Source organism: Bos indicus x Bos taurus, chromosome 13 (genome assembly GCF_003369695.1).
Source record: "Bos indicus x Bos taurus breed Angus x Brahman F1 hybrid chromosome 13, Bos_hybrid_MaternalHap_v2.0, whole genome shotgun sequence".
NCBI lineage: Eukaryota > Metazoa > Chordata > Mammalia > Artiodactyla > Bovidae > Bos > Bos indicus x Bos taurus.
The window spans coordinates 74,686,663-74,711,997 of NC_040088.1; the positions used below are offsets into that span (position 1 = coordinate 74,686,663).

Below are 25,335 nucleotides of genomic sequence, written 5' to 3' on the forward strand. Positions count from 1 at the left end.
TTTCAAAAAACTGAAAAGGGGTAACACTTAACTTATTCTATGACACCCTAACCAGACAAGTCATTACAATAAAGGCAAACTACTAAGATCTCTCATGAATACAGATGCAGATATCCTCAAAAATATTAGGAAAATAAATTCAACAATACATAAAAATAAGTAAATGTATCAAAAAATGGCAAGGCTTATTTAATATTCAAAAAACAAGTCATGTAATATACCATACAAAATAGAAAGAAAACAAACTCAGCTTATCTTTGTCTTTCTTGACCTTGACAATTTTGAAGAGTATTGAATCGTTATTTCTCTGAACATGCTTCCTTTAGAATTTACCTGATGATTTCTTATAACTGAACTGAAGTTATGTTTTTGGCAAGAATATCACAGCAATGAGGAAGTGCTCTCTTTATTCCATCATATCAAGAGGCTCGTGATTTTTATATGTCTTATCACTAATAGTTAATCTTGATCAACTGCTTAAGGTGGTATTGGCTGGGTTTCTCCACTATGAAGTTTATACATTTTCTTTAATATTTAATACAAGTCTTGAGGGATCTAATTATAGCTTTGTTGATGGAAAAAAAAAAAATAACAGAACTTAGCTTTTTGCATTAAGGATGGACCTGATGGAGAAATGGTTCTATTTTAAGGAGTAGAACATGTCACTTATTCTTTACTCCAACTGCTGACCACACTCTTATACAAGACCTCCATGGTATCAAAACATTCCAATAAATTTCAAGCATTTGGTACAGATTCTAGCTCTTCCATTTTAGTAGGGGAATATCCATAGAACATAACTTTTACAAAGAGTCATTTCTGGGTTTTCACTGTTTTGAAGACCTTCTCTGCAGTGGTTTGTCTCAGCTGTTCCTCCAGACAGATTTCTGCTCAATTATCAGATGCCCAACAAACGTGATCTGCAGAAAGAGGTCTTGTGCCCTCTTTATAGGGCCAGCCATGTAACCATTTATCTTTATAAATGTATTAATATGTCAACTGAGAGCTCTGTTATTACCACTTCATAGAACCACCATTTGCTGGATATACTCAGCTCTCTTGCCTTCTGAGCTTCTCAAAGATTCAGGAATCATAAAAGCAAGGTTAAAAAAATAATAATAGAATGATGGTGAGATAATTTTCCCGAAATACAATAGGAATAAAAGCTGCAGCATCTAGAAATGTTGTGAGACCATTTAATAACAATAGTGAAAATTATTACTAGTAGAATGCAAGCTCCATAAAGGCCAACATATCCCAACAACTTGGAACAGTAATTGAAACATGTCTGTTGCTCAATACATGTATGGTGGACAAATCACCATTAATAAACCTTACTAGGTAATCCCCTACTGCTGCTATTGCTGCTGCTAAGTCGCTTCAGTCGTGTCCGACTCTGTGCGACCCCATAGATGGCAGCCCACCAGGCTCCCCCGTCCCTGGGATTCTCTAGGCAAGAACACTGGAGTGGGTTGCCATTTCCTTCTCCAATGCATGAAAGTGAAAAGTGAAAGTGAAGTCGCTCAGTCGTGTCCGACCCTCAGAGACCCCATGGACTGCAGCCCACCAGGCTCCTCTGTCCATGGGATTTTCCAAGCAAGAGTACTGGAGTGGGGTGCCACTGCCTTCTCCGGGTAGTCCCCTAAGCTTTCTATAAATCCTGTTTCATTTTAGCTTCATGAAACCCTAGGATGTACATACTAATATCATGAATCACTGTTTTTCACATTTTTTAAACATCTAAGCTTGTTTTATTATGGAACATTTCAAACAGGCACAAAAAATAGAGAAAACAGTACACAGTGGACCCTCCGTGTCTGTAGGTGCGGAACCTGTGGAGATGGGCGGCTGACAGTACTAGGTCATTTTGTATCAGGGACTGAGCATCCTTGAGTCCTGGTGCCTGTGGGGGTCTTGGAACCAACCCCTTGAGGATATGGAAGGATGTTTATAATAAACACCCATATACCCATCTATTCCTGTTACACTAATCAGTTATTGATATGTGCCATCTCTTGTATTTATAGTGTTATTCAAGAATATTCAATTCCTCTGCAGAAGAAAACATATATGGGATGTATGAAACTCACGTAGCGAGTAATGATAAAAACTAAGAAAGTAGATTTTGAGGTACAGGTAGGATTCACAGAATGTTAAATCCTTTTCTAAGTTAATAAACTCTAAGATATGACTGGTGATAGAAGGGATGAAACAAACAAAAGTGTCATCTCTAAAAAGAAAGAGACAATAAGACCAAGTTATGAGCATGAATCATGCCAGCTCTAGGAGGGGGGGCATCACCTCTAGTGACATGAGCTCTAAAGTTACTTTCAATTTCTGATACCCATTGTGGTCTTGCTTTGCGCTATGTCTGCTCTGACTTAGAAATACAGATGCTGTCCATCAACTAACGGATGAGCCAGAGCCAGCTGGTGCCCTGTTCCTGCGTCTTTATGATGGAGCAGGTGTGTGTTGTTGGCCCCAGATACTCGCCATCTGCCATGTTTCCTGCTCAAACTTCAACTCCGGTCTTCGTACCCAGACTGTAAAAAAAAGGCTGAGTGGGCAGAGAGAGAAGACATGGAAACACTGTGTAACCACAAATAATATAGGTGGTCCTTCCACTCTTTGTCACCCAGCCCAAATGCATTAAACTACCCCGTCTGTCCCCTAGTTAATTTTCCCTCGATTGAAAAAACTACGTCGGTCATGATGCCTAGTTTGGGCTATAAGCTTTTCTGTTGTGTAGCCTTTAGGATAGCTTGTAGCAAGGAAACTCCCCAAACAATGGACTCAGAAAAAATGAAGAGACTGCACTAAGGTTATTCAGCTAAAATATAAGCGATTAATATACTCCTCTATGTAAGCCGTAATTATAACCACAAGACTATACTGTTTTCATGAAACACCTTCCAAGCAAAAATTTCACCCTTTAAATATTTTACAAGTGAGTGTGTATCTGTGTGTGTGTATGTGTGTGCGTGTACTTTAAAAACAAAGATAGCTAGGGTTAACTTGAACCCAATCTGTAACAAATCTTCCGTTAAAAAAAAAATCCTCTTTGCAACTCTATTGAATTGTACATAAACAAGTCAAGAGAGCTTTCTCGATACTTAGAAATTTATTTTTACTTTAAAATTTTATTGGTTTTATTTGTTTTGCTCTTTTAGTATCTCAGTTGAACAGCTCAAGAATAGCTTAGATTCCATTCATTGAAATTGCTCTTCTAAAAAAAACCATATCTGAACATTTGCAAGAAAAAAATGCACAGTTCAAAGCCATTGCCTTTGCTCTAGCTATTAGCTCTCTGGATGTATGTAAAAATTGCCTATTGTTCAAACCAAATGGCAGGCCCGGGGCTCTGTGGTCCATGTTTTGAATTGACTGTTTCCTCATGATACAGCGATCTAATAACCGCTTCTCAGGTCTGGGAAAAATAAAACACTCAAGACAAAAGCTTGCATTGCAAAGCTGCTTACTATTTCCATACAAATTTCACTACAATATACTTTCTTTGACAGTGTCCTTGGCTAGTATTTCCTCTGAAAGCCACTGTTGTAGAAGCTAGTGATGATATTCCTGAGAACGTTCTCTAGTCTGATAAAAGAACTGAAAATTGCTAAGTTGACAAATCCAGCCAAATTGAGATATTTTATACTTTCACTTTTAAATATATTTTCCTTGGTCTTTGCTGGTAGATTTACATATGCAGAATGCAAAAGTGACTAAAAATAAGTCTTGCGACATCGTGAAAATTGCTTACTCATGTCCGACTCTGAGAACCCAGTGGGCTGTAGCCTGCCAGGCTCCTCTGTCCATGGGATTTTCCAGGCAAGAATACTGAAGCAGGCATTCATTCCCTTCTCCAGGGGATCTTCCTGACCCAGGGATTGAACCCAGGTCTCCTGCACTACAGGCAGATTCTTTACTGTCTGAGCCACCAGGAAGAGATGAAACAAAAAGTTTCAGATACTCGTATAGAAAGGACTGATATTGTAAGACTGTTGAAGAAAACATAAGATAACATATTACCTAAAATTTTTAAAGAACATAATTTGAAAGAATTCTTATGTTGGAATATAACCAAAAGTAGCCTCATAATCAAATGACTGCCAAAATGCATCTCCTAACTGATGAATGATTTTACACACATGCAACTTTAGGTGGCTAACTTTTTTGCAGTTTGCATGATGAATCAAAATTTGGTGTTATGAAATGTTGAGAACAAATTCAACCTAGGTGACATTATATTGTGATACTATTTATCCACTATTGAAGTGTTAACACTCACTTCCATAACTCGATGCATTCCAGAGAATTTCACACTCTCATTAATTACCATCTTTATAACATCTACATCACACTATACTTAAGAAGCAGAAATTTGGATGGCTGAATTCAAGAATAAAATTCTTTAGACAGCTTGTGTCTAGCATAGTAATCTATCAGGATGGAGACTCAGCTGCCACGGATATAACCTGCTTGAAAATTTGACTCTTGGGCTACCTTCCTTTCCCTTTCTCACTTTTTTTCTCTCTGACAGTGCTTTCCGTTTCCTCCTAAATAAAGTATTTGTACACAAATCCTTCTCTCAGGGTCTGCTTCCAAGGGAACCCAAATAATATATCAATTTTCAAAATCAGCATAGTGAGTGTAATATGAAAGAGATATAAAAGGAAAGTGACAGAGTAAAATTCTGTTTTTTCAACATGTAAAGACTCTGGTACAATTACATATCGCCTAATGCAGCATGTAAGGAATTAAGCAGCATATAATGGAGTAGTCCACTGGTTGCTTCCCTACCTGGAATCAACCTCCAGAGAACATTTGCAGATTCAGACTCACACAGGTGGAATGTATTGCCCACCATAAGTGCCACAGTCATCATGAGTGACTGATTTTCTCTGGGAAAATTCTCGGCAAACTAAGCACAGTTCAGTTCAGTCGCTCAGTCGTGTCTGACTCTTTGCAACCCCAAGAATCACAGCACACCAGGCCTCCCTGTCCATCACCAACTCCTGGAGTTCACTCAGACTCAGGTCCATCGAGTCAGTGATGCCATCCAGCCATCTCATCCTTTGTCGTCCCCTTCTCCTCCTGCCCCCAATCCCTCCCAGCATTAGGGTCTTTTCCAATGAGTCAACTCTTCACACAAGGTGGCCAAAGTATTGGAATTTCAGCTTCAGCATTGGAATTTCAGCTTCAGCATCATTCCTTCCAAAGAACACCCAGGACTGATCTCCTTTAGAATGGACTGGTTGCAGTCCAAGGGACTCTCAAGAGTCTTCTCCAACACCACAGTTCAAAAGCATCAATTCTTTGGTGCTCAGCCTTCTTCACAGTCCAACTCTCACATCCATACATGACCACTGGAAAAACCATAGCCTTGACTAGATGGACCTTTGTTGGCAAAGTAATATTTCTGCTTTTCAATATGCTAGCTAGGTTGGTCATAACTTTCCTTCCAAGGAGTAAGCGTCTTTTAATTTCATGGCTGCAATCACCATCTGCTATGCTTTTGGAGGCTCCCCAAAATAAAGTCTGACACTGTTTCCACTGTTTCCCCATCTATTTCCCATGAAGTGATGGGACCAGATGCCATGATCTTAATTTTCTGAATATTGAGCTTTAACCAACTTTTTCACTCTCACTTTCTGGCATAAGGGTGATGTCATCTGCATATCTGAGGTTATTGATATTTCTCTTGGCAATCTTGATTCACTAAGCACAAACGTCCCTTAACTTTCATGGTAGATCAGTAATATATTAAGAGCAAAAAGACTGTTTTTACGTACACTGATGTTCATAAACAGGTTTCCACTTCCATTACTGTCCAGCAAAACATGATCTCACCAGATGCCTGGTCAGCCCACATGCTGCAACGTCCCTGACCTGCACCCCCGACAGTGTGATTGCCCAAAACCACCTTCACAAAATGCTCCCTACGAGACAGTTCTATTGAGGACCATTTAGAGCGAGAGAGAGCAGGGCAGGGAAGAGAGACATAAAGCAGCAGAGAAAAGGAAAAAGAACGGGACAATGGGTAGAGCCACTGGATTTAGAATTCCTCATTTCAAATCCCACCTCCATTCACTGTTGGAGGTGAGACTTTAGATACTTTACTTATTGTGCTTTTGGCTCATATTCCCCATCTGTAAAGTGCACAGACCCTAACTCAGGAGTGCTCTGTGATTAAATAACTAAAACCGTGTCTGGCACAAAGTGAAAAACTACTATCTATTCTTATTATACTTCGTGGCTAAATGACTGATTTCTTTCTTCTAATGCAAACCATTGCTCTGATGTGGCCATTGGAAGATACAAGTTGTATCATACATGAAAATATGAGTTTGGGCGTATAAGTTTCCCAAGCGTGACCTGTGAATGTATGATCCCCCTGTGCTTCCCCGCCTCTTCATCTCTGCTGCCCATCCTTGGGCACTTGCCATTCCCAGCAACAATAACCAGATGAGAATATTATTCCCTATTTTGTACCCCTCTTCCCAATTGGGACATCTCCTAAGAGGTGAATGTAGGGAAGAAAGAGGAAGGAAAAGTTCTGATTTAGCCTCCCCCGACCCTCCTTGGCAAAATCAAAGGAAACACAGGGAGTCAGCTAGAGAATTTGAATAACAAACGAGCATAGAAACGCAGGGCTGTAAACTGTAAAGTGAAGCACAGATGTAAAGTTGCTTTCCTTCTTGGTGTTATTAATAGTAACGCCGGTTATACAGCTGTGAGAACCCCAGATAGGAAAGACACAGCCACTTGTCATCATCCTTTTCAAATGAGAAAACCGAAAACCAAGACTAGATGTTGTCTAAAAATATGAGAAGATGAGACTGACAGTACTGCAGAAGAGGGTGCTTTGAGAGGAAGAGCGGGCTGGGAAAATTGTGATATCAAGGTAGTCGGAGGTGTGGAGGCAACAAATTAAAGGGTCAGTTTTTTAAGGCTGAAGAAGTGTTCTTGAAGAAAGGGCTGCATTGATTGATGTGGCCTGTAATGGAAACTCAGATAATGAAATAAAACCAGCATTTAAGAATTTCAGACTGAGAACTCATTGCCATGGCAACCCTCTCAGAAGGGAACTTGTAAAAGAAAATAAGATTCACTTGACTACGCCTTAAAATGAAAACCTACACTACAGTGAAACAATTAAATACAAAATTTCAAAACTGCTTATTGCCACAGTGCCTAGAGGTATAGTAGGTCTGACAGCTCTTCCACTAGAATTCTCAAAATTTATTGACTCATGGAGGGAACGTCGTCTGGCTTAGAGGAATCTCTGTTGGCATTGGATGTTTCCTACCAGTGAAGATTTGCAATTGTTTTCATCCTATAAATCATCTAGAATCACGCTCATATGTACACCACAGTGGTGTATACCATTCAAACAAGTAGCTTACTTTAGTCTGCCCCTACTCACAGAAAACTACCAAATCCATACATCAATTATTACTTAGACTTCATGGGAAAATCATTTTTAGCCTAAGTCAAATCTGTTTTATATTTGCCTCATAATCATTTTAGTAAAAACATCTATTTTTAATTACATGTTTTCATTCAAAGAAGGCTTCCCAGGTGACGCTAGTGGTAAAGAATCCACCTGCCAATGCAGAGACGCCAGTTCAATCACTGGGTTGGGAAGATTCCCTGCAGGAGGGCATGGCAACCGATTCCTGTATTCTTGCCTGGAGAAGCTCAGAGACAGAGAAGCCTGGAGGGCTACTGTCCATAGGATCGCAAAGAGTCAGACAAAACTGAAGTGATTTGGTACGCACACATTCAAGGAATGTCAAATTGGATACACTATATTTTGTCAGTTAAAACACATTTTCTTAAATACCTAATATCATTGACAAACAGGAATCTATGCCTTTTAACTGATGCTGAGAGAAGAAATCAGTTTCTGAATGGCAAGGATTAGGTTCCTAAAATTGAACCTAGTCATAAAAAAATTTGCCACTGAGGAATTTAAAATAATATTGTAAAAATAGAGAGAGAGATGTCAAGAATAAGATGAAAACTGTTATATTTCTATGCTCAGTTAAACAAAAACAATAAAAGCCCCACATGACATATAAGATGATATGCATGCTATTTTAATAACTCTACATCAGCATCTAATGCTACATGAGATAATGGATACAGTATTATTAACTTCTATTTACCAGGACATTTTACCTAGAATTTTTTACTTCCTGCCTTCAACCCTATCTCCACCCTTGAGGTTTCACCAAGATTTTCATCAGTGTAAACAATTTCCATCTGTATATTTTATCTCATACACATTCAAAGGGATATTCTGTATATGCTCAATCCTCCTCCAGTCCCACAACATCCTTTTAATTTTCTCAGGACATAACATTTTCCTAGAAAGCAAAATCAGTTGTTTGCTTTCATGAGCAATTGACTGTTCATTTCTCAAGTCACATGTATTAGAATACTGTGGTTCTGAGGGCCCAGACTTGGCCACTAGACATTTACAGACAGTGACAGCATAACTGCTTCTGTAAATTATATCATAAGATGTGCCATGCTAAGTCACTTCAGTCATGTCCAACTTCGTGTGACCCCATGAACTGTAGCCCGCCAGGCTCCTCTGTCCATGGGATTCTCCAGGCAAGAATACTGGAGTGGATTGCCATTCCCTTCTCCCGGGATCTTCCCGACCCAGGGATGGAACTGGCGAGTCTTACATCTAACCTGCACTGGTAGGTGTCTACCACCAGCGCCACCTGGGAAGGCCATCATAAGATGTAAAGGAATTTAATTATTTTCTATTGCTTTGGCAGCAACACAAAACGACTTTTAACAAAATATTTAAGAAGGATTTTTTTTTCATGTTGAGTCCTGAGAGATTTACTTTCTGGAGTAGCTATCCATTCTTAAACAGTTAAAAGCTGACTTATGTAAATACAACCAAATATTCAAAACTAAAAATGAGTAAAACATTAATTAAAAAAAGAATACTGTGGTTCTAAGACTTGGATTTTTATTTTTTTTGATACCTATCTTTATCTTTTACTGAGAAAATCTGCCTCCTTGACTTTTCATTGATTTTTCTTCTTTCCCTATGCCTATTACCAGGTCATCCTATTTCTAATTAGCCACCACACTGAGCCTTACACTTTATGCCTATCTTGGAATCAACATTCTTAAGGTTGTCAAGAATGTATACAAAGGTAAATTTGCACGTATTTGAATTTTGCCCAAGGGGAATTTATGGTTGGAGGAAAATAACTGAATATTTGAAGTCATTTGGAAGGAATAAGGTCCTTCCACATACCACATCTAGGAAGCATGAAAGATAGTCAGATTTTTCACCTGAAACTCTTTATGGTAAGACTGAAATGAAAATCATGTTTAAAGCCTAAATTTAAACATTCTTTCATATTAATAAAGCTGCGCTCATTAATAATTCATAGAAGAGAACTGCCACTGTAAAATGAACCATTAGATTTATTCATTAATTTATTTTTATTCTTTTACAACCTAAAGCAAACATGTGGGTACATATTGAAAAAGAGCTGTATATTGAAAAAAAAAAAGAATGGATAGAGGAGAGAAATTTCAGAAAATTTTATCCCTCAATTAACAACAGGAATATTAGAGAATTCTTGGCAGTCCAGTGGTTAAGACTCTGTGCTTCCACTGTAGCGGACATGCATTCAATCCCTGATGGGGGAACTAAATAAATAAAAGGAATACTATTCTTTCACAGCAAAAAAAATTGTATCCACAAATGTAATATTAACCACGTAACTAACTTATTTCTAGACTGTGTTAAGTAACTATCACTTTCCCTTCCATTCTGTTTAAAAGTTCCTCCTTTAAGCAAAACTGAAAGGCAGGTCCAGTTCTTGGTGCCTCACTTTGCTGTCTGTTTCTTCCAATCTCCCTCCAGACCCCCTTTGAATTCTCTGCTTTCAGGCTGAGGAGTTTAGTACTTTTATCATCCTCTAATTTATCCTTCCAAAATGAAAAGTAATTTGATACATTTCCTCAAATTAAGGTACTAGGAAATTAATTATCTGCTAATCTCATGAGTATTTGCATTTTAAAGGAAAATTGCAGAGAAAGAAAAATGCCTGACCATCCTAAATTACTCATTAATTATGGAATTTCAGGTTTCGTGAGAAGATATTTTAAAGTGATGAGAAAGTTACAGAATACTCTCAAATTGTACAATGGACATGGTGACCGGGCCTATTTATTTTCCTGGATTGTCAGAAGATTGAGACAAATTATACATATTGAGACAAACACTACATCCTGTAGGTCTTCAGTTCCAGTCAGTTGCTCAGTCGTGTCTGACTCTTTGCGACCCCATGAATCGCAGCACACCAGGCCTCCCTGTCCATCACCAACTCCCAGAGTTCACTCAGACTCATGTCCATCGAGTCAGTGATGCCATCCAGACATCTCATCCTCTGTCGTCCCCTTCTCCTCCTGCCCCCAATCCCTCCCAGCATCAGAGTCTTTTCCAATGAGTCCACTCTTCGAATGAGGTGGCCAAAGTACTGGAGTTTCAGCTTCAGCATCAGTCCTTCCAAAGAACACCCAGGACTGATCTCCTTTAGAATGGACTGGTTGGATCTCCATGCAGTCCAAGGGACTCTCAAGAGTCTTCTCTAGCACCACTGCTCAAAAGCATCAATTCTTCAGCGCTCAGCTTTCTTCACAGTCCAACTCTCACATCCATACACGACCACTGGGAAAACCATAGCCTTGACTAGATGGACCTTTGTTGGCAAAGTAATGCCTCTGCTTTTGAATATGCTATCTAGGTTGGTCATAACTTTTCTTCCAAGGAGTAAGTGTCTTTTAATTTCATGGCTGCAGTCACCATCTGCAGTGATTTTGGAGACCCAAGAAATAAAGTCTGACACTGTTTCCACTGTTTCCCCATCTATTTCCCATGAAGTAATGGGACCAGATGCCATGATCTTCATTTTCTGAATGTTGAGCTTTAAGCCAACTTTTTCACTCTCCACTTTCACTTTCATCAAGAGGCTTTTTAGTTCCTCTTCACTTTCTACCATAAGGGTATTATCATCTGCATATCTGAGGTTATTGATATTTCTCCTGGCAATCTTGATTCCAGTTTGTGCTTCATCCAGCCCAGCGTTTCTTATGATGTACTCTGCATAGAAGTTAAATAAGCAGGTGACAATATACAGCCTTGACTCCTTTTCCTATTTGGAACCAGTCTGTTGTTCCATGTCCAGTTCTAACTGTTGCTTCCTTATCTGTATATAGGTCTTAGGAGATATCTAAAATGTCTTGGAACACAGTATTATTATTATCAATCTTAGTACTGATTAAATAAATATACATGTTATTTGGTTTACTGCCAGTAAAATTTTTTTTTCTTTTTCTAATTTTATTTTATTTTTAAACTTTACATAAATGTATTAGTTTTGCCAAATATCAAAATGAATCCGCCACAGGTATACATGTGTTCTCCATCCCGAACCCTCCTCCCTCCTCCCTCCCCATACCATCCCTCTGGGCCGTCCCAGTGCACTAGCCCCAAGCATCCAGTATCGTGCATCGAACCTGGACTGGCAACTCGTTTCCTACATGATATTTTACATGTTTCAATGCCACTCTCCCAAATCTTCCCACCCTCTCCCTCTCCCACAGAGTCCATAAGACTGTTCTATACATCAGTGTCTCTTTTGTTGTCTCGTACACCGGGTTATTGTTACCATCTTTCTAAATTCCATATATATGCATTAGTATACTGTATTTATTTTTTTCCTTCTGGCTTACTTCACTCTGTATAATAGGCTCCAGTTTCATCCACCTCATTAGAAATGATGCAAATGTATTCTTTTTAATGGCTGAGTAAAACTCCATTGTGTATATGTACCACAGCTTTCTTATCCATTCATCTGCTGATGGACATCTAGGTTGCTTCCATGTCTTGGCTATTATAAACAGTGCTGCGATGAACATTGGGGTACACGTGTCTCTTTCCCTTCTGGTTTCCTCAGTGTGTATGCCCAGCAGTGGGATTGCTGGATCATAAGGCAGTTCTATTTCCAGTTTTTTAAGGAATCTTCACACTGTTCTCCATAGTGGCTCTACTAGTTTGCATTCCCACCAACAGTGTAAGAGGGTTCCCTTTTCTCCACATCCTCTCCAGCATTTATTATTTGTAGACTTTTGGATCGCAGCCATTCTGACTGGTGTGAAATGGTACCTCATAGTGGTTTTGATTTGCATTTCTCTGATAATGAGTGATGTTGAGCATCTTTTCATGTGTTTGTTAGCCATCTGTATGTCTTCTTTGGAGAAATGTCTATTTAGTTCTTTGGCCCATTTTTTGATTGGGTCGTTTATTTTTCTGAAGTTGAGCTGTAGGAGTTGCTTGTATATTTTTGAGATTAGTTGTTTGTCGGTTGCTTCATTTGCTATTATTTTCTCCCATTCTGAAGGCTGTCTTTTCACCTTGCTAATAGTTTCCTTTGATGTGCAGAAGCTTTTAAAGTTAATTAGGTCCCATTTGTTTATTTTTGCTTTTATTTCCAATATTCTGGGAGGTGGGTCATAGAGGATCCTGCTTTGATGTATGTCGGAGAGTGTTTTGCCTATGTTCTCCTCTAGGAGTTTTATAGTTTCTGGTCTTACGTTTAGATCTTTAATCCATTTTGAGTTTATTTTTGTGTATGGTGTTAGAAAGTGGTCTAGTTTCATTCTTTTACAAGTGGTTGACCAGATTTCCCAGCACCACTTGTTAAAGAGATTGTCTTTAATCCATTGTATATTCTTGCCTCCTTTGTCAAAGATAAGGTGTCCATATGTGCGTGGATTTATCTCTGGGCTTTCTATTTTATTCCATTGATCAATATTTCTGTCTTTGTGCCAGTACCATACTGTCTTGATAACTGTGGCTTTGTAGTAGAGCCTGAAGTCAGGTAGGCTGATTCATCCAGTTCCATTCTTCTTTCTCAAGATCGCTTTGGCTATTCGAGGTTTTTTGTTTTTCCATACAAATTGTGAAATTATTTGTTCTAACTCTGTGAAGAATACTGTTGGTAGCTTGATAGGGATTGCGTTGAATCTATAAATTGCCTGCTGAATAACCAACAAATCACAGAAGAAATCAAAATTTGCATAGAAACAAATGAAAATGAAAACACAACAACCCAAAACCTGTGGAACACAGTAAAAGCAGTCCTAAGGGGAAAGTTCATAGCAATACAGGCACACCTCAAGAAACAAGAAAAAAGTCAAATAAATAACCTAACTCTACACCTAAAGCAACTAGAAAAGGAAGAAATGAAGAACCCCAGGGTTAGTAGAAGGAAAGAAATCTTAAAAATTAGAGCAGAAATAAATGCAAAAGAAACAAAAGAGACCATAGCAAAAATCAACAAAACCAAAAGCTGGTTCTTTGAAAGGATAAATAAAATCGACAAACCATTAGCCAGACTCATCAAGAAACAAAAGGAGAAAAATCAAATCAACAAAATTAGAAACAAAAATGGAGAGATCACAACAGACAACATAGAAATACAAAGGATCATAAGAGACTACTATCAACAATTATATGCCAATAAAATGGACAACGTGGAAGAAATGGACAAATTCTTAGAAAAGTACAACTTTCCAAAACTGGACCAGGAAGAAATAGAAAATCTTAACAGACCCATCACAAGCATGGAAATTGAAACTGTAATCAAAAATCTTCCAGCAAACAAAAGCCCCGGTCCAGACGGCTTCACAGCTGAATTCTACCAAAAATTTAGAGAAGAGTTAACACCTATCCTGCTCAAACTCTTCCAGAAAATTGCAGAGGAAGGTAAACTTCCAAACTCATTCTATGAGGCCACCATCACCCTAATACCAAAACCTGACAAAGATCCCACAAAAAAAGAAAACTACAGGCCAATATCACTGATGAACATAGATGCAAAAATCCTTAACAAAATTCTAGCAATCAGAATCCAACAACACATTAAAAAGATCATACACCATGATCAAGTGGGCTTTATCCCAGGGATGCAAGGATTCTTCAATATCCGCAAATCAATCAATGTAATACACCACATTAACAAATTGAAAAATAAAAACCATATGATTATCTCAATAGATGCAGAGAAAACCTTTGACAAAATTCAACATCCATTTATGATAAAAACTCTCCAGAAAGCAGGAATAGAAGGAACATACCTCAACATAATAAAAGCTATATATGACAAACCCACAGCAAACATTATCCTCAATGGTGAAAAACTGGAAGCATTTCCCCTAAAGTCAGGAACAAGACAAGGGTGCCCACTTTCACCATTACTATTCAACATAGTTTTGGAAGTTTTGGCCACAGCAATCAGAGCAGAAAAAGAAATAAAAGGAATCCAAATTGGAAAAGAAGAAGTAAAACTCTCACTATTTGCAGATGACATGATCCTCTACATAGAAAACCCTAAAGACTCCACCAGAAAATTACTAGAAATAATCAATGATTATAGTAAAGTTGCAGGATATAAAATAAACACACAGAAATCCCTTGCATTCCTATACACTAATAATGAGAAAACAGAAAGAGAAATTAAGGAAACAATTCCATTCACCATTGCAACGGAAAGAATAAAATACTTAGGAATATATCTACCTAAAGAAACTAAAGACCTATATATAGAAAACTATAAAACACTGGTGAAAGAAATCAAAGAGGACACTAATAGATGGAGAAATATACCATGTTCATGGATTGGAAGAATCAATATAGTGAAAATGAGTATACTACCCAAAGCAATTTATAGATTCAATGCCAGTAAAATTTTGAAAAATATATTCCTTTGGATAAATTAGAGTAAAGCAGACATCTTGACCCTCTGCTGTGATCCCAAAGCCTTTGGCTTAAGAAATGTGGTACCATCAAATATTTCACTTATTCATTTCTAATCTGACACAGTAAAACATTTATGCATGATTTTGCAAAGCTCCATGGCTGAGGAGGTTGTCAGTTCTAGAAAATGAGATGCCCAGAAGCCAGGGTCTCTGAATGTGGGTCCCTAAGATGTTGAGCTTATCTGTAGCTGCAGCACAGACTAGCTGATCCAGACCAGTAGAATACTTTATTCTATTTATGACACTTGTTGCCTTAAAGGCACTTTGTTATATATTTTGTTCCTCCTTATTCATTTTTGTAGCTTTATTGTGAAACAACACAGAGTGGAAGAAACCGTGATAATGTATGAGAACTTTAGAGTTAAAAATTAGATTACAAAGTTAATACAGCTACACGTGGTGACAAAATTAGTGTAATTTAATTAAATTCAGTGTATCTACTGAGCCATAAAGGTCTGTGGTATGCTCTGCGCTGTCAATACAGACATGAGTTGGTTATATTAACAATGATATTACATCATGAGAAACGCTGGACTGGAAGAAACACAAACTGGAATCAAGATTGCCGGGAAAAATATCAATCACCTCAGATATGCAGATAACACCACCCTTATGGCAGAAAGTGAAGAGGAACTGAAAAGCCTCTTGATGAAAGTGAAAGTGGAGAGTGAAAAAGTTGGCTTAAAGCTCAACATTCAGAAAATGAAGATCATGGCATCTGGTCCCATCACTTCATGGGAAACAGATGGGGAAACAGTGTCAGACTTTATTTTTTGGGGCTTCAAAATCACTGCAGATGGTGACTGCAGCCATGAAATTAAAAGACACTTATTTCTTGGAAGGAAAGTTATGACCAACCTAGATAGCATATTCAAAAGCAGAGACATTACTTTGCCAACAAAGGTCTGTCTGGTCAAGGCTATGGTTTTTCCAGTGGTCATGTATGGATGTGAGAGTTGGACTGTGAAGAAGGCTGAGTGCCGAAGAATTGATGCTTTTGAACTCTGGTGTTGGAGAAGACGCTTGAGGGTCCCTTGGACTGCAAGGAGATCCAACCAGTCCATTCTGAAGGAGATCAGCCCTGGGATTTCTTTGGAAGGAATGATGCTGAAGCTGAAACTCCAGTACTTTGGCCACCTCATGCGAAGAGTTGACTCATTGGAAAAGACTCTGATGCTGGGAGGTATTGGGGGCAGGAGGAGAAGGGGACGATAGAGGATGAGATGGCTGGATGGCATCACTGACTCGATGGACGTGAGTCTGAGTGAACTCCGGGAGTCGGTGATGGACAGGGAGGCCTGGCGTGCTGTGATTCATGGGGTTGCAAAGAGTCGGACATGACTGAGCGACTGATCTGATCTGATTATTAATGATTATGAATAAGATTATACCACTAGTTATTAACAACATTAATACTTTTAGTTGCCTAAATACAGTATCATGAGCTAATATAAAATATATACTGGCCTCTGTCCCAAGTACCTGGCACAGAGCTCCTGGAGACTTTGTACTTTCTGAGGTGACAAGGCCACTGGGACACCCCTTGTTCTAATATTCGTCTTTGACTCCATGCCTGACACAGCGCTCCTAAAACCCTGGCAAATCTCTAAGTGATGAGAGCATCAGGAACATCTGTTGTTCTCCTGAGTTGACTCTGAGTGGGCTTCTGGATGACCTGTGGATGGAGGCTGGTCACCAGAATTAAGACATGATCAGAAGCTTGGGATTTCCATTCCTATCTCTCATCCCCCAAACAGGGGAGACCGGCTGGAAATGGAGCTAATTATTGATTGTGCCTATATTCCCAGTTCGTGCTAGTGGTCAAGAACCCGCCTGACAATGCAAGATCCCACCTGACAATGCAAGATCCCTGGGTCGGGAAGATCCTGTGGAGGAGGGGATGGCCACCCACACCAGTACCCTTGTTTGGAGAATCCCACAGACAGAGGAGGCTGGCAGGCGACAGTCCCTGGGGTCTCACAGAGTCGGACACGACTGAAGCGACTTAACACGCAAGCACGTACCTCTGAGTAAGTCTCCATAATATCCAAATAGTGCAGGTTTGGGGAGCCTCCCAGTGGGCGAACACATCCAGGTCAGGCGGGTAATAACCCACCCCAACCACACGGGGACAGAAGCTCCTGCACTCCCGACCCACCCAGACCTAGTCCTGTGTATCTCTTCATCTGGCTGTTCAGCTGAATCCTTTACCACGTGCTCTGATAAACTGGTAAAGGCATATACGTGTTTCCCTGAGTTCTGTGACCTGCTCTAGAAAATTAACTGAACCCAAGCAGAGGGTTGGATCATTGGACCTTCCAATCTATGGCCAGTAGATCAGAAGTACAGGTGATAACCTGAGCTTGTGACTACTGGCATTTTAAGCTCACATGTGTGCATCCGCGTTTGTGCGTAGGGCGGGGGAGGGCAGCAGTCTTATGAGACCTGGTGCTTAATTACTCTCTGGGATCTGAGATGATCTCCAGGTGCACAGTATCAGAACTGAGTTAAGTTGCAGGGCACCCGGGTGGTGTTGCAGAGAATTTCTTAGCATGGGAAAATCTCCATACATTTGGTGACCAGAAATGTTGTAAGTGACATGATCTGTGAGAGAAGTAAAGGAGACTCACGGAGAAGAAACTCACACTAGGGAAGAACAAGATTTTTCTCTCCACAGGAGGAAGGAAAAAACTGAGATTTTCCTTTGCAAATATACTAACTGAACACTTCACGCTAATTTATTTCTGTATGAAAACATCAAGAAATGATATGATGATGTCTAGAGGTCTGGTCTTCCAAATATGAAAGCACAAATGTTCTCAATCTCTTAAACCTGCCAAATTATACACTATGAAAATACCTTACATTTAAAGTAACATTACCAAATACTTTTATAGAGAACTATATTATCCAGTTATCTTACATCCATTATTTCAACTGATCCTCATAACAGCCTCTGATGTAGACAGTAATGATTTACTGATTCTTTGCATATAGAAACTGAGGCTACAAATATTGATGTGACTTTTCTATGGTCACACCAAGATGATCTGATAAATGAGTTTATGAGAAATTTTCTTTAGTATGCATATAAATGAACTCAAGTTAACTTTATTTTCCAGCTTCCCAACCAAGATTTTGATATCAAACATTTCTCTCCATCTGTAGTGATGTCTATAATGTAGAAACTTGTACAATAAAAGATGTGTCCAGTATGATAACTTTTCTAAAAAGTTTCCATTTCCCCCCGTATGACAACAATTTGATGATATTAGCACCATTACCTTTTTAATGATGGCCAAGAACATGACACTCAATATAAAGTAGAAAGTTTCATTTCCTCCTTCAAGAAAACAAAGTCAGTCAGCTACCACGGAGAACATTATGGAGGGTGTGTGAAATACCAAAAATAGAGTTACCACAGGGTCCAGCAGTCCCACTCTTGGGCATATATCCTAAGAAAACCATGATTTGAAAAGATACATGCACCCCAATGTTCACATGTGATTTAAAATAACCAAGACAGGGAAACAAGCTACGTATCTGTCACCAAGTGTACAGATAAAGAAGAAGCAGTATGTATATACAATGGAATATTACTCAGCCATTAAAAAGGATGAGACAATGCCATTTGCAGCAACATGGAGAGACAGTTTATCATATTAAGTGAAGAAAGTCAGAGAAAGACAAGTACCTTGCAATATCACTTATACATGAAGTCTAAAAAATGTGATACAAATAAACTTATTTATAAAACAGAAACAGACTCAGACACAGAAAGTAAACTTATTGTCACCAAAAGGGTGGGATAAGGTAGGAGTTCGAGATTAAGAGATGCGCACTACGATATATAAAATAAACAACAAGGTCTTAGTGTATAGGACGGGGAACTATATTCAAAATCTTGCAATAACTCATAATGGAAAACAATTTAAAACAAATATATATATATATATATGGATCACTTTGTTGCTTGCCTAAAACTAGCACAACATTGAAAATCAATATACTTCAATTAAAAAAAGAAAGGAAGGAAGATAATTTTTTATTTTTAGTACGAGTCAAGGTATTTGATGGCAACTCCAGTCAACCATGCAAGAATGTAGTGATTAATTTAGCTGGATATTTTCCTTCATATTTTGCTGATATTTCCCATCTACATTTTTATTTACTAATATTGGAATGACTTCACTTAAGTGCCATCACCTGATAATTTTATCCAAGTAACATGCAATTAACCCCTCAAAATCATCATCAAATGCATCAACGTAGACCTAATTTCAATATCGGGACAACTAGCGTGTCACACTGTAGGGTATCTGAAAAGTTAATTTAACTTAGTCCATGCTTCTTTCACTGTTTACTTTGCAGTATCAAGTAGAGTAACTACTTGATAAGACGTGATTATTTTAAGGTCATAATAGTTAAGAGATGTTTAGTTTTCCTGTTGAAAGGGTGAGTGCGGCTTATATACTGGACTAGTCTCTTCTTACTAGTTTCAAGGAAATTATTACAGATGCCAGTGAATTTGTTAGTAAATTCTCTTCAGGTCTCAGGGATCATATTTCCCAAATTGGAAACTTCTATACATATCCATTTTCCCAAGCATTTCAGTCCCATTTGCCTCTTTTAATCAAAAAGCTATATTATTGACAAAATATTAATTATTCCCAGAATGTTCAGGCTGCTTTGATTGTTGTTATTTTCATGTAGAGCACAAAATGAGTCAACTGGTTTGGTAGTTTGCTTTGCATCATTCTCTTTGAACGTCCACTTTCTCCTCTAAGATAGAATAGGGTCTTATTAATTCACTTGCAAAGAGAAACATTTTTTTAAATCAAAGGATGAAATGAAATATCTAGCTCTGTTAACAAGGAGGAAAAGATGTAAAAGGCAGCATAATTGGCTTGAAGAAAGTCTTCTTATTTTAAGCAAACCCACTAATGTTCATTGGAAAGGGCCCTTTATAATCATAATAATTCACAAAAAGTACAGTGACCATCCAGTGTTATCTAAATGTGTCTGACCCTCAATGCTCCTCATGCAAATAATAAAATCACCATAAAACCACCACTTCTGTGAACTTGCAAGGAATACTGATCCATTCAGCCTGTTAAGAAGGCAAGTGTTTATCTTCCTGCCCCATGATTTCAGCAAGGTTATCATCTATCTGAAAAACCCAAGGGATTCTGCCCCAATTAACTTACTATTGTGTATTTACACTCTCATTTTTCTCATAGTGTTATTTTCCTGGTGTAATTGAGATGTAATAAATGTAGGGCATGTTACAAAATAGAAGCAGGTGAATAAACACCTCCAAATCCAGCTAGAGAAGACCCCCTTTCATCTCAGCCTACTGCTATGGGAAAAGATTGGATCCACATTTTCTGAACTCTCCCACCTAAATGTAGAAGGGTAAAACGTAGAAGGGATGTGGCATATCCAAGTACAGAGCATTAGTTTAGGATGACCAAAATCAATCTAAAAGAACAACATCTTTCAAGTTAAAACACACACACATTCATGAACATTTTCTTCAAAAGATAATGACAACAGGGAGAAAATAAATTAGATGTGATGGTTCCAGTTCTGGGATGCTATCATCTTAAATTCAAAATAATTAAGCAATTATGTCAGACATACAAAAAAGTGGAGTCATGATAACCAATAGGCTGTCTCACTTCCTAAGTTGGTTAAACTTAGTTTTCCGAATAACAGAAATTATTTGTGGACAAGATTGATTTCCAGCATATAAAGGCTGAAAAGAATAAGAAATAGTGTAAAAGTACTTACAACTGATCGGATGTTATTTTCTTTCACCAGTTTCAGAGATGATCTATAGCACTTGGCAAGGTCTTCCTTGTGGGAACCGTTAAGGTGACCTCTGGCGATTGGCCCCACAGTGTGGATGACATCTGTAAATGCAAAAGGAAGGAAAAATAGGGTAAACGGGAAATTTTCGCTTTTCACATAACCGTTGCTTTATTTATTTTAGGTATTTGTTCTGGAGTTTAGAGACAAGCAAGCTAAGAAATATTGATGATGCAAATGCTTCTCCGGTAAAATATTTTAGATACCATAGCTTTTTAAAGTAGGCAATATTCCAGGAAGGTGATAATTATGTAAAGGAATCCCCTACCAGTAAATTGTTCTATTGTTATTGGTCAGATCCAAGCATAACAAATTATAATGTAAGATGTGAATAATTGGTACACTGCTGCTGCTGCTGCCGCTCCCCCGTCCCTGGGATTCTCCAGGCAAGAACACTGGAGTGGGTTGCCATTTCCTTCTCCAATGCAAGAAAGTGAAAAGTGAAAGTGAAGTCGCTCAGTCATGTCCGACTCTTAGCTACCCTATGGACTGCGGCCTAACAGGCTCCTCCGTCCATGGGATTTTCCAGGCAAGAGTACTGGAGTGGGGTGCCATTGCCTTCTCCAATTAGTACACTGGCAAAAGACAAATCCTCAGTATGAGATAAACAGAAATAATTGCCTACAAAGCATTCTGAATTGACATAGGAAGGAAGAACCAATGTTACATATCACCTTGCATACAAGATAATAGTGTCAGACATTGTAAAAACTATAAAGAAGGGCAAGTTTCTGAAAAAGTCAAAAAATATAATAATAATAATCCTAAAAGTAATCATTTTAAAATATCCATAGCAATTTACAATGCAATCTACCAATGCTCACACACATAAGATATGCTGGGGATATTAGTTCGTAATAATTCCCTAACTTCTAGTTTTCACTATAGTAAATCTCAAAAATCAATGTATACCTCTCAACCTCTATTTATATTTAAAATACAATATTTAATGTTTTTGCTTTTGCATATAAAACCAGCCATTCTGGCACACATAAACATTTAAATTTAGGAATTTAATGAAATAGAACCGTCCTCATTTTAAGTCAATAAAGATAGTAAGAAAAAAACTAAATTTTAATCCAAATTACTTGAAAAGGCCTTTATTACTCCTGCTTCTCAGTCTTATCTGTTAATCTGGATTATCAACTCATTCCATTGATGTGAATAACAAGAACTGATCAACTTTGATGAAAAAGATAAATTCAGTCTTCTATCATTAGAATATTATAATGAAATGAAATTACTTGCTTTGGCTAATTAGTACCAGTCAATTTCAAAAACAGTAAAAAGAATAAGAACACTTTACTAAAATACAGCTATGGAATAGTTAATGGTTTTAAACTGCATATGAAATTTAAACAGTGGAAGAGAAATCAGGAAGACAAAAATTTTTGTTGATTGTCTGCTAAATGTCAAGAGTATTATTTGATGTTGAGAAAATCCCCAAATGTTGATTTCAACTTTTAACAGCTTTAAACAGTATTTAAATCCTTGTTCAGATAATGCTGACGATGATATCTTGTGATCAAAATAGGCAGAAACCTTATTAGTGAGTTCATGCAGATGTTTATTTCAGACAAACCTGGTTTTAAAGTGAGAACTGCTATGATTCAGAAAGACAAAATAGAGGGATATTAGATTAAAGACGCTTACTCCTTGGAAGGAAAGTTATGACCAACCTAGATAGCATATTCAAAAGCAGAGACATTACTTTGCCAACAAAGGTTCGTCTAGTCAAGGCTATGGTTTTTCCTGTGGTCATGTATGGATGTGAGAGTTGGACTGTGAAGAAGGCTGAGCACCGAAGAATTGATGCTTTTGAACTGTGGTGTTGGAGAAGACTCTTGAGAGTCCCTTGGACTGCAAGGAAATCCAACCAGTCCATTCTGAAGGAGATCAGCCCTGGGATTTCTTTGGAAGGAATGATGCTAAAGCTGAAACTCCAGTACTTTGGCCACCTCATGCGAAGAGGTGACTCATTGGAAAAGACTCTGATGCTGGGAGGGATTGGGGGCAGGAGGAGAAGGGGACGACAGAGGATGAGATGGCTGGATGGCATCACTGACTCGATGGACGTGAGTTTGAGTGAACTCTGGGAGTTGGTGATGGACAGGGAGGCCTGGTGTGCTGTGATTCATGGGGTCGCAAAGAGTCGGACACGACTGAGCAACTGAACGGAACTGAACTGAACTGAGGTTGTATTTAGCATAGGCTTGCATGCACGCGCGTGTGCACACACACACACACACTAATGATTTTTTGTGTAATAACAAGAATTGTAACATGATTGCAACATGATTTCCCAAAGCAGGTAAGATATGGGTTTAAAGTGAAAGTCGCTCAGTCGAGTCTGCTTCTTTTTGTCCCCATGGACTATACAGTCCATGGAATTCTCCAGGCTAGAATACTGGAGTGGGTAGCCTTTCCCTTCTCCAGGGGATCTTCCCAACCCAGGGATCGAACACAGGTCTTTTGCATTGCAGGCAGATTTTTTACCAGCTAAGCCACAAGGGAAGCCCAAGAGTATTGGAGTGGGTAGCCTATCCCTTCTCCAAATGATCTTCCTGACCCAGAATCAAACCCTGCATTGCAGGTGGATTCTTAACCAACTGAGCTATTGGGGAAGCCCCTTGTACCTATATTTAAAGTTTTACCATGATTTTAATATGCAAACTGAGTTCAACCTATCTTATAAGTGGACATGTAGTACAAGATACATCTTGGGTATCTCAGTTACCAAAGAATATTAGACAGTAGTCAAGAATTTTTAGAGATGGAAAGGACAATACGGAAAATTTAATCCATTCTTCCCTTGCTCAGTGGATCCATAGGAGAAGGAATTATGCCCAAAGTCTCAGATCAATATAGGGAGACACATTGTCACAAAAGCAATATGACTGTGAATTAACTTTTCTCAATACAGCTGTTTGTTGAAGGCAATAGCGTACATTTGTATATATACAGTTTTCCATGCTTACCATGAATTCTATTCCTTTAGCCTCATAGTCTGTATACATGCAAATTCTCATTGGCTATCACTATGCAAGGAACTACCCTAAAACTTGGTAACACATTTTATCTTAACAAAATCTTCAAACAAAAACATGTTTTCTTAACAAAAATCACCACTTGATTATTTTAATGACTTTTTTGGATCAACAATTCTGAAATGGCTCGGCTGGAGGGTCTGGCAGGCATGGAGCCCCAGGAAAAGTCATAGTTACGCAGCAGCTAAGGCTGAGCAGGGACTCACCATGGGGGCCGGTTTGGGTTTTCTGATGAAACCTCAGAACAGTCAGATTGCTCACGGGACAGCGCAGGGCTTCAACACCAAATGCCGGAACTGGAAGCTGTGTCATCTTTTCTCTCAGCCTTGGGACTGACAGTGTCATCATCACTGTACCCTGATTGCTTACAACTGTCACAGTTCCACCCATTTCAAGTGGACTGTGGACATGTTTTAAAATGGGCACAAGGAAGGATTCCCCAGACACCCAGGGCTTTCTTTGGAGTTAGCAGGTTTATCAAATACGAAGTCTTGAGGTAGATGAATAAGATACCATAGGAAAAACTGATATGATTATTTCCATGCAGGTGTTCATGAAAACAGTATGGGGGTCCTTCAAAAAATTAAAAACAGAATTACCATGTGATCCAACAATATACTTCTGGGTATTTATTCAATGGAAAGGAAAACATCCCCAATAGATATGTGCCCCTCCGTGTTCACTGCAGCACTGTTTACAACAGCCCAGCTGGTAGCTCAACTGGTAAAGAATCCACCTGCAATGCAGGAGACCCCAGTTTGATTCCTGTGTAGAGAAGATCTCCTGGAGAAGGGATAGGCTACCCACTCCAGTATTCTTGGGCTTCCCTGATGCTCAGATGGTAAAGAATCCGCCTGCAATGCAGGAGACCTGGATTTGATACCTGGGTTTGGAAGATCCCCTGGAGGAAGGCAGAGCAGCCCACTCCAGTATTCTTGCCTAGAGAATCCCCATGGACAGAGGAGCCTGGTAGGCTACAGTTCTTGGGATTGCAAAGAGTCAGACATGACTGAGCAACTAAGCATGGTGCAGTTCATTGATATAATCGAAGTTTCCAGTGATGGATGAATGGATAGTATATATATATATGTGTATATATATATATATATATTCCATACACAATGGAATACTATTCAACCATAAAAATGAAGAAAGTTCTCCCATTCATGAGAATATGGATGGAACTTGAGGACATTACGCTAAGTAAAATAAATCAGAGAGAGGAAGACAAATACTGCACTATCTCGCTTATATGTAGAATTTTTAAAAAGCAAACAAACAGCAATCTCATAGACACAGAGAACAGATTGGTTCTTGTTAGAGGCAGGGGACAGAAAGGAAGGCATGAAGTGGATGAAAGAGGTCAAAAGGTACAAACTTTCAGTGATAAAATAAACAAGTTCTGGGAATATAATGCACAGTATGGTGACTGCCATTGATAATACCATATTGTATATTTGAAAGTTGCTGAAAGAGTAGATCTTGTAAGTTTGAATCAGAAAAAAGAAATCTATTTCCAGTATGAAGTTCTCAGACGTATTATTTTAAT

At 38.6% G+C, this 25,335-nt stretch overlaps 1 protein-coding gene across 3 annotated transcripts in view; it reads right to left on the reverse strand.

The window, feature by feature from the left end:
- The window catches only part of MACROD2 (MACRO domain containing 2), a 2,312,183-nt gene that overhangs the window by 964,870 nt on the left and 1,321,978 nt on the right, over positions 1–25,335 (reverse strand). For all 3 annotated transcript variants that reach the window (XM_027560273.1, XM_027560275.1, XM_027560274.1), the window contains exon 6: positions 20,662–20,783. In XM_027560273.1, the coding sequence (XP_027416074.1) occupies positions 20,662–20,783 (122 nt within the window). The remainder of the gene's footprint in view (positions 1–20,661; positions 20,784–25,335) is intronic.